This window comes from Numida meleagris, chromosome 3 (assembly GCF_002078875.1).
Source record: "Numida meleagris isolate 19003 breed g44 Domestic line chromosome 3, NumMel1.0, whole genome shotgun sequence".
Classification (NCBI taxonomy): domain Eukaryota; kingdom Metazoa; phylum Chordata; class Aves; order Galliformes; family Numididae; genus Numida; species Numida meleagris.
Window position 1 is genome coordinate 25,367,411 of NC_034411.1, and position 10,524 is coordinate 25,377,934.

At 37.2% G+C, this 10,524-nt stretch overlaps 1 protein-coding gene across 9 annotated transcripts in view; it reads left to right on the forward strand.

Annotated features, from left to right (window-relative positions):
- PPM1B (protein phosphatase, Mg2+/Mn2+ dependent 1B) overlaps positions 1-10,524 on the forward strand; it is a 57,502-nt gene that overhangs the window by 29,566 nt on the left and 17,412 nt on the right. For all 9 annotated transcript variants that reach the window (XM_021392750.1, XM_021392748.1, XM_021392746.1 and 6 more), the window contains 2 exons: positions 3,715-4,578; positions 6,486-6,603. In XM_021392750.1, the coding sequence (XP_021248425.1) occupies positions 3,733-4,578; positions 6,486-6,603 (964 nt within the window). In that variant the 5' untranslated portion in view covers positions 3,715-3,732. The remainder of the gene's footprint in view (positions 1-3,714; positions 4,579-6,485; positions 6,604-10,524) is intronic.

The window sequence follows — 10,524 nt, forward strand, 5'->3', positions numbered from 1 at the left end:
GTAAAAAATGATCCCAAGCTTTCTGTCATTGAAAATAGAGAATTATAGCTTCCATTCCCTGTAAGATTTGGATCAAGTAGAAAACACGAGAGATAGATACATGTTTGGACTTAAGATGAATAAGTCCTGGATGAGGTTTTTGCCCCAGGAAAGGTATATCAACTTTTACCGACAGCGCTGAACTCTCTTGGGAATGGCTTAGCAATTGATTTAAAACTAGAGATGAAGACCATAAGAGAGCTAGAGTTACTGCCAGAGCGGCATATTGCTGAGTTTCTTTTGAAGGCCTTCCAAAGGCTACTGTTAGTGATTAATTGGCACTTACCAGGTATTGTTATTTCTTTTTTCCTCTTCCCAGAAGTGGGAGAACTACTGCAAAAAAGGAAATCTATGTTTCTGTTCCTGATCTGAAGAATGCATACTGTTTTAAAAAAGTTAGTCACTATTTCTTTGCTCACTGAAACAGTTTATTTGTTCACCTGATCTTCAAAGCAACTCCTGCTTTACATAGCCTACATAAGATAAACAGTAATAGAAAGAGGTCTTCTGTGTGTTTGCTGTCATCTTTATGACCAGCCATAAGCTGGATACCTAGCCTTAATGTTTTCTTACTGATTATAAGTCAATCTTGACATCCTTTATTTGTAATTTTAAAAAGTATTTCTAATATTAAAGTATATTTAGAATTCTTAAAAGCATAAGATGGTCTTTCTTTTTTTTTTATTACTTCTGAGCTGTAAGAAATGAAGCTACTTACAAAATAGGTAAAGCTAGGATGTGGAATACATGCTTTGGTTGTTTTCGTTACATTTTATGTATACATATATGTATGGTTAATGCTATGGTCACGGGCTTTTGCAGTTAGATGAGTTTTGGTCTTTACACAGCTGTGTGTAGGTCACTCTAAAAGTAATGCCTCCTGTTTATTTCTGTGGAAACTACAACGGATACAAAGAGCACAAAAACACCATTTGATATTGTACATTCTGAGCTACGAAGCACTATTTTTCGACATGGTCACCACTATTAGCTATGAGTTTTCACCAGCAATGAGCAAGAGCCTGCATGCTGTGCTCGTAGAAAATTTGCACCAGTGGAAGTGACCCACTGTCACCATTGCTGAAACAATCAATCACTGTTTGGTCTCTATCAACATTCAGCAAGCGTCAGTGAATGTCAGTGGTGCAATTTTTTCCACATGGAGGAATTAAATGTCAAACCTTTGCTTCTTACACGCTTCCATGTCAGACACCAGTTTGTCAGACTGCTCTTCTGCTGCCATCTGTCACATGGCAACAACATGTAATGGAATTTTTTTGGGAAGGTTCAACCTCTACTGCTGGACCACCAACACCCACCTCTGACATAATCAAATAGGAGGCATTACTTTCAAAGCATATCTCAAATGGTTTGAAACATTATCTGCTGATTTGAAGTCAGTCTTGTTTTTTGTATTAGATGTGCCAGTTAACTGTCACTTAATTTTTAATTTTTAAAGACTGAGAACTGTTTTCCTGTTTATATAGAGTAAAACAAATTGGCATTAACTTTTGAATGTGTCTTCATGATAACTTGGTTTTACTGTAGATTCTGCAGCTGGAGATATGTGCCTTGTTAAAATGGAATGCACGTTTTAGAGCATGTACAAGGCTTAGGATATCTTCTCTAGTGCCACACAGTTCTCTCTTTATTTTTTTTTCTAATAGCTCCTTAAGACAATTTACTGAGTACAGGACTCAAGTTATAACATCAGACAGACTTTCTGATAGCAAAATATTGGTACTTAGAGATAATCAGCTATTATACATTTGTAAAGCTTTCTAATAGGTCTGAATGATTTACAATTGTGGTATATCTCAGAACCAAGCCAGAAAGGAATATTTGCACAGTCTACTGTCTATGTAAAACCTTAATTTCTAGCTGATTGTTGAAGAAAACTTTCCCTAGAAAATGTCTAAACTTGGAATCTGATTGTTGCTTCATTCCACGTCTCTGAGAGGATCTTCAGAGCAGATAATTTCAAGACTTGAACTTAGAATATAACATGCTACTTGAACCTAAGAGCTGTCTGAATTCTGGTATTTCTCAGTCGATTTGACTTTCTTTACCTTTTTCTTTATAATGTTCGCAGTGTGTTACAAAACCACAGTAATCCTTCTGCATAATATTAGTAGTGCTTGAATCAAAGGACGGTAAACATGAATTAAGAAAGACAGTAAAATTATACTTGCTTTTTAAGCCAGGTGAAGAATTGCTTCAGTATTTGGAGAAATTTGTCTAAATTTTTATTGAAAGAGTTCAAAAGATTTATAGCTAGTGAGCAAGGTCTTGGTCTGTGCAATAAGTCCTTAGCCCTTCTCATGGAGGCCACTGGAGCAGAGAGATGGCATGAGGTTTGGATTGACTGGATGACAGTTCTAAAGTTAACCTGGCAGGATGGAGTGAGGAATCCACCTGTAAGCTTTTCCTCCTGTCAGAGTAAGCTATGGATGCTGAAAATGTCTTTGATGGAGGGGAATGAAAGAACTAAAGAATTCTTAAGCTCTCTTTCTGACCTGGTAACAAATTCTGAAACCGTATCATTGTGACTGCAGGCTTGGTGTGTGCTAGTGTATGAGACACCTCGTGACTGACTAGCTCAGGATTAGTTGTGACAGAATTATCTCAGATTTTTGCTGGGTGAAGGCTACTGTCATTTTACAGCCAGTCACTAAGAGTTCCATGGGGCAGTCATTGTTGGTGTGACTGGAAGTAGTCTGAGTTTCTGAAGTTCTCAGAAAGGTAGTGTGGAACCTGTGGATTAAAGAACGTGTTCCTGCTGACTTTGTAAAGTGAAAGCTGGTTTTTCAGGCCTAAGTAGAAAGGCCTGGTCTTGTATAGGTGAGAAAATCAGAAGTCTTCTAAAACTTGCTTATAGATACTGACATTGTACCTGCAAGCTTACTCTCTGAGGATGCTTCTTACATACTTTGAAGCAGATCTACTCCAATTATTGATGAACTAACTTTCTGTGGAAATATTTTAATCTTGTAGATAGCATATCTGTTTTAATTGGATGTGTTTTAAAATCAAGATCAATGCATTTACAAACTTAAAAGCACATAATTTAAGATGATATTGTGGAAAGTTTTCTTGGGTCAAAGTAGGATTGACTTCTTGCTTCTCTGGAAGTGCTGTAGTCATACTGTCCTTTGGTGTAGATGTTCAGAGTTCCTCTACTGTCAATTTTGTTGTGCTTTACAAGATTATGAAAGTGGCACCGTTCATGCAAAGCTAATGAGACCAGTTGGTACTTAGCTTTTCTTCATACCTGAATGAAACTAGAAGGGGAATAGGAGTAATATGGGTGTTATTTTTCCAACATGAGTAGATTTTGACAGAGAATGGCAAAATTGGCAGGGCTGTAAAGGTATGTGAACTGTGCCTTCACTGCTCCTTCATATGGAGAGCTTTTTGCACATTTTAATTTTGATGAAGTAGATCTTTAAGACAGAAACAACAAAAAAAAAAAACCTGCGTGAGAAAAGACAAGAGTCTGTAAGTTTCTATTGCATTAATGTAAGTTATTAATTACTCTTCCCTTTGTAGCTGTTGATTTTTACACATGTGCATGGTTTATAACTTCTTCAAAGAAGAAAGCGAAGAAGAAAACTGATGCTGAACTTATATGGAATGGTGGATTTGTAAATAAGACTTTTCTTCTCTGTTTTCCAGATTCAATATTGCATAAACATGGGTGCATTTTTGGATAAACCAAAAACTGAAAAGCATAATGCTCATGGTGCAGGGAATGGCTTGCGTTACGGCCTCAGCAGTATGCAGGGATGGAGAGTGGAAATGGAAGATGCTCACACAGCTGTTGTAGGTATTCCCCATGGCTTAGAGGACTGGTCCTTTTTTGCTGTCTATGATGGTCATGCAGGATCTCGTGTTGCAAATTATTGCTCCACACACTTACTAGAACACATCACTAACAATGAAGACTTTAGGGCGGCAGAAAAACCTGGATCTGCTCTTGAACCTTCAGTGGAAAATGTCAAGAGTGGAATCAGAACTGGCTTTTTGAAAATTGATGAGTATATGCGCAATTTCTCAGACCTCAGAAATGGGATGGACAGAAGTGGCTCAACAGCAGTGGGAGTTATGATTTCACCTGAGCATGTGTACTTTATCAATTGCGGTGATTCACGTGCTGTTCTCTATAGGAATGGACAAGTCTGTTTTTCAACGCAGGATCACAAACCTTGCAACCCGAGGGAGAAAGAGCGAATCCAGAATGCAGGAGGCAGTGTAATGATTCAGCGTGTTAATGGTTCATTGGCAGTTTCTCGAGCTCTGGGGGACTATGACTACAAATGCGTTGATGGTAAAGGCCCTACAGAACAACTTGTTTCTCCAGAGCCTGAGGTTTGTGAAATTTTAAGGGCAGAAGAAGATGAGTTTATCATCTTGGCTTGTGATGGAATCTGGGATGTAATGAGCAACGAAGAGCTCTGTGAATTTGTTAAGTCTAGACTTGAAGTATCAGATGACCTGGAAAAAGTGTGCAATTGGGTAGTGGACACTTGTTTACATAAGGTATGTAACTGTTTTCTCCAAGCAGATGTTCTAAATCTATCTTCTTTTCAGACAGGTGTAATGTTTACAGCTGTTCCTGACCTAATCTTCCTGTTCTCCTTTTTCTTTCCCTCAAAATTCTGTACCCATTTGACTGTGTGTCTTTGTTGAAGAATGTACAGCCTCATTCTCTGAGAAGCGATAGCAATTGCAAAAACACAACTTCTGTGTAATTTTTGCATATAGTTGCAGCTCTAAATTTTGTTTCCAATTTTTAAAATGATTTTTAAGAAAGGTTTTTAAGAAGGAATCAAATCTGAGCAAGGTCTCTGGTTTTCGTTGCTCTTTTCAGTTGGTCAGTTGCTCTCCTTCACTTAGTGTGTGCTTGTACCATTTTTTCTGTACTCAGCTAATTGTTATAATTCATATGAAGAAAAATTACTTTTACATCTGAGTTTGCTTACGCTTCTCAAGTTTAGAGTTCATTAGGAGCTACTGCACGTTGGTCTGCATATCTTCCTTAGATTCACCATTTCCAAGCATTCCTCGAGAAGTGCAGCTCTTACTATTGCCTATAGAGGCAATAGACCAATCAGTCAGTTCTGAGAAATTTTAGCAATGAAGGGTAAGTAGTTTCTTTCAGTAATGCCATATGTTGTATGACTGATTTAAATGCCCTGGCTTTTCTGACTAACCACTTGACTAGCCTCATTAATGGCTTGTAATTCTAGTATACTTTCAGTGAACTGAGCCCTGACCTTGCACTTATATTTTCAAGTCTGGATCTGCGCGGTGTGTGATGAGATTAGAATGCAGTCCTCTGTCTTCAGGATGTGAAGTGTTATCTGCTGTTCAAAAATACATATACATATGCATGATACAGAAAGGGAATGTGGACATGTCAGTGTACTTCTGAAGGAATTTATTGTCGTGTCAGATTCCTACTTAATTTCCTCAGGAGAACAAGTTACCGTAAATGATAGAAACTACCCAGTAGGTTGGTATTGCAGAGAAATAATACGCAGCAACTAATGGCACCCAAATTTCTGACTGGGTTTGGATGAGGAGGAGCTATTTCCTTACTGATTGTTACAATGATTTCATATTTAGTACTAGAGTAGAGAACTATACAGGAGAAAAAGAGGACTTGGATTTCAAACCAGGAGTTTAGATTAGTTTCAGTGGATCTGCTTGTAAGATAATTGGACACAGATGTGTTTTTATATTTAGCAATGGATTGTAATTTTGAAAAATGGCCAGGAAAGTACTATTGAAGCTTAGAAGTGAAGAACTGGCATTCAAATTGGTACCTGAAAAAGCTCTTGGCTAATATTGCTAAGCACAAGATAGTATGTAAGGTCAGATTGGCCATACTAAGTGAATTCTTATTTTGTAATTTGTCTATTTTCATTTAGGTGCTGTGTATGACACAGATGCTTTCTGATGAGCGTACTTATGGATGTTCTCAAACTGATATAAATTACTAGCTGGAGCTAGCTATTCTAGTAGTTCAGAAGAAATACTCTGTATTTCATTTTCCAGCATGATTTTTTGTTAGCCTTATCCCAAATTAACACATTAAATGACTGTCTAAATGTCTTACTAGTTGTATTAAATCTTTTTCTACAGTTTTTATTTTTTAAAGTATTGTATTTTTAAACAGCCGACATGTAAATAAATGCCTGAAATATTTTCAACTTAAAGACTAAACGGAAAGTAAAATGAGTAAAATTCAATTTCACCAAATGGTTTAGTTGAATGAGAGGTTCTTATTAACCAAAGTACTGTCCTATTGCAAGGCTTCTTTTTCCCAGTTAGACCTAGAATACCATGCTTGAAACAACTGAAAATATGACTGGTGACAAGAACAGGAAAATACAAGACAAATCTAAAAGGCTTAACTCTGTTTTTTTTTCTTTATCACATAGGGGAGTCGTGATAACATGAGTATTGTACTAGTTTGTCTTTCAAATGCTCCTAAGGTCTCAGAAGAGGCAGTGAAAAAAGATGCAGAGTTGGATAAGCACTTGGAATCACGGGTTGAAGGTAAGAAATCCATTTTATTCATTAGAAATACTGTCATAGCCTTATTGAGCGTGTAAACAAAAACAAACGAAAACCCTGAAAGCTGCCATGATGCTGTGATCAGGAAAAACGTTGTCAGGGAAGAAGTTGTAAGACACATACTACAAGCATTTTCTTAATAAAAACTTGAGGCTTTTACTTCTGTTTTTACAAGATGAAATGAAACCACTGATTTTGCAGAGGCTTCTATCATCTAATCAGATAGTGATATTGCTTATGTTTTGCTTATGAAATATCATTAAAAGGATGTTTGTAATATTTACATCATTTTTTGTGAAAGCTTGACAGAAAAATGTTTAGTTCTTCATGAAAGGACTCGCAGCTGGCAAGGTGTTTAACTGCTTATGATAAACACGGTTGTGAGTTTATTGTAAAATGTTACCAGTTTGAAAGATAACTTGTGAAAACATTCACAGAGCAGAACTGATCAAAATTCCTTTGAGTGCAAGACCTTCGTATCATTCTGTGCCATCCTTCTGGATTTTGAATGCTTGGAGTATAAGTGTATGTGTTTGTGAATAAAAGTTGCATAATCACGTAGAATTTTCATGGAGGAGTAAACTTGATCGCTAACCTGGTCAGTTACTAAGTTCATTTATTCAGTGGTTTTACAGTTCTCTTTACTTATCCAGAGTGTTGTATGCAGTATCTTCCCTTTAGCAGAAACAGTTAAAGGAAAGGTAGCTTGACTGATAACGAAAGACTAGCCCGTGTATATTTTTTCCTTTTCAACCACGTTCTTTGTGTTGGGAGAACTGACATTTGAAGCAGACTTTCAAACTGCTGCTTCTAATTAAAAATCTTTTTATCATCAGTTAAGGCTGTTCTAAGGTCTGTCAAGACAGTTTTGTGGAGCGACTTCTGGGTCTATTTCACTGCTGTTTAATCTGGTGACCTAGATGTAGCTCAGTTTGGTAGAATTGACTGAAGTTCATTGTTGATGGTGAAAGTCTGTGGTTTTTATAATACTGGTTGTATGTTGGGGCAGACTTCTGTAGAAGCAGCTCAGGCATGGAAAGAACTGTTCCTGGGACGGTTTGTCTTGATGTTGCAAATGTGACTGGGCTAATACTGTGAAATAGCATCATTAGAGAGAAATAGTCTTAAGAGGTTTTGAAAACCTTGTTGCTATGGATTTTTCAACTTCTGTAGTCTAATCAGAAGAGCATTGAAGAACTGTCATGTGTTTATGTATGATGTAGCTTATTAACTCAGCTGCTGGATCTGTCATGACAGCAGTTTTTAGGGGAAGGAAACGGTTTTCTCAAGAGCATGCTGGCTGAGGAAGGAAGTTGAGAGGATTTGAACCCTTTGACTTCTTTCAGGACTGGGCTAGAGAATTCTTGATTACTACTCTATTCAAGTTTAACTGTACTTTACAGAGGTGGTCTCTCTGTAGATGGACAATGAGTTATGCAGCTGCCTTAGGTATATTTGTGCTAGGTGTTGAGTGACTGCTGTATTGCAGTATTGCTGTCCTGTTGGTACTTTTGTGTTCATAATGAGAAATACAATATCAACAGTCTGCAGGACTGTTCAGCAGTGATCCATGAGAGTGATTTCAAACTTGGGTCTCAAGATGTTAGAGATTTAGGTGGCTTCCTACTGGTTCTGACTTGCAATCTTGGGACTGTAACGAGGTCTCAGTGACATAGGCCATGTCTTTGGAGGCTGACTGCCTGAGCTTGAGCATTCTTTATGAAAAGAAAGCACGACTAACTGAATGTTTTCAGCATGGTTTCTGAATCATTATAGGCAGCCAGGCATGGAGTCTGTAATCTGTAGAGGTAAAATACTAATTTCCTTTTATTAAAAATCAAAAGTATTTGATTAGAATTACTAATACAGGACTCCAGAGCTATCACATGGGTAATAGATTCCACCCCTGTTTTTCATGTTGGTTTTATTAAAATCTGAGACCCACTGGTTTTTCAGTACTCTATATAGTGGGTAGATACGTAAAGGACTGATTGGACCTGCTTTTATTAGAAAGTAGGTCATATTCAAATAAGTAGGACTAAGTATGAATGAGAAGTAATCCTGCACTGTAGATCCGAGGAGTTCGGGAGAATTCTGTGCGTGTACATATTAGAGCAAACAGTAAAACAGACAAAAACAAAAAACACTACAGCTAACTACTCATAGCTTTTCTTAACACTAATTCAGTCTAAAATGCAACAGCTTAAAAATGTCTGTGCTGTCCTTGTAACCTGATGGCTGTGGACACCTGTCAGATTTGCCACTTAGTATCAAAAAGTCTTCAAACCTAGCTTTAATACTATAAATGACATCTACTGTAGAGATTGTATTTAATTTTTCATCTGTGTGAAACAGCTGTACTCATGTTCTGTGTCTAGGTAAGTTTTTATTAGTCTTGTGCAACCAAATGAGGTACACTTAAATTTATTTCTTCCTGTTTATGTTCCAGAAATGTAGGCAGTTGATGTAAGAAACCTTAATCTTTGAAAATCTGTGAGAAGACCTTCAGGCCCTAACCCAGTTACCTCTGAATGTGCTGGTAATGTGTATGGTCTGATGTCTTTCACCCCACGCCGCTTGTGGTTTAGATGGGATCTAAATTGAAATGGTTTATATATTTATTGTTTCTGTTGAGATTATTGAGATCTAATGGTCACTTCAAATGTGAACTCTAGGCATATTTCTCAGAACTTGGCTTAAATCCCAGACTTCCTAGATGATTCTAGTTAAGATTAATAGCTATTATCTTCTTGTGTCTGAACAAGAGTACATGAGCTGTTAATAGGCTCTGGGAGAGAGCCAGGAGCTTACCTTTGCTGTCAGCAGTTAGGTGTTCATGTGGTGACTGTGGAGTTAGCATTCCTGACTTGATGGCTCCTCTCTCAATTTGCAGGTGGTTGAAAAGAACTACAGTGTGTTCTACTACTTTTGTAAATAAACGCTAAGATTCATAGAAAGGATACTAAGTAACTTCAAGTTAGATTGTCCAATGAACTGTGGAAATGGTATAAGAAGCACTGTTTACTAGTAACGAGGCATTGTGTAGCACAGTGGAGTTACTGCTTTAATCTATCAAAATAATGTCTTAGCAGAGATGTATTTTAACCACGTTGTCACATTTAACTAATATTACACATACCAAAAAAAAGATGGAGAGTTTGGAATCAGAACTCATGCAGAGCCATTGTGAATGTAGTTTGAAATAGTAGCTCAGCTTAAATACTCAACAGAAGTCAGCTGCTTCAAGGACTGAATTTCTGTTGCTTCAACTCCTGTTGATTCTTTTTCTTGCATGAGTTCTCTGTCATTCTGTGTTCAGCTAATTGGACAGACCTGTAAATGTCAAGTATTTAGCAAGGAATGAGTGTTAGCATATTTAAGGAAATTCTATCAAGAATCACAGAAAAAAGGAAACAGCTTGGAAAAAATTGAAATGGTTACCTGTCTTCTCCAAAATATTTTTTTGTTCTTAAATTCTATGAAATTGTCATTTTGACGTAGTCTCCTTAATAAAAGAAAGAAGCTATTGAACTACAATTTTAGTATTACATTTGTGCCTTGGGTATTATTAGTCCAGAAAAGATACAGAGAAGCTTGAACAAAACACCAAACAACTAAACAGCAGAGTGGAGAATCATTTAGAAAGAAGTTGGATTCCTAAAAATAAACAAAAGGCTAGTCTTATTTAAAGGTTTACATACTGAACAGAAGTGTTTTTCATTGAAAGAATGTCAACGGTTTACGGGCGTTAGGCCCGATTCCGTGACAAAGGGGACGGGGGACCCAAGGGCCCACGTCCCGGGAAAAGGGGAAAGGGGAAAAGGGTAGGGAGATGGCCCTGAGAGCAAAGAACAGCGGCAACAATCTGAGGAGAAACAAACTAATTTACTAAATAAAATATCG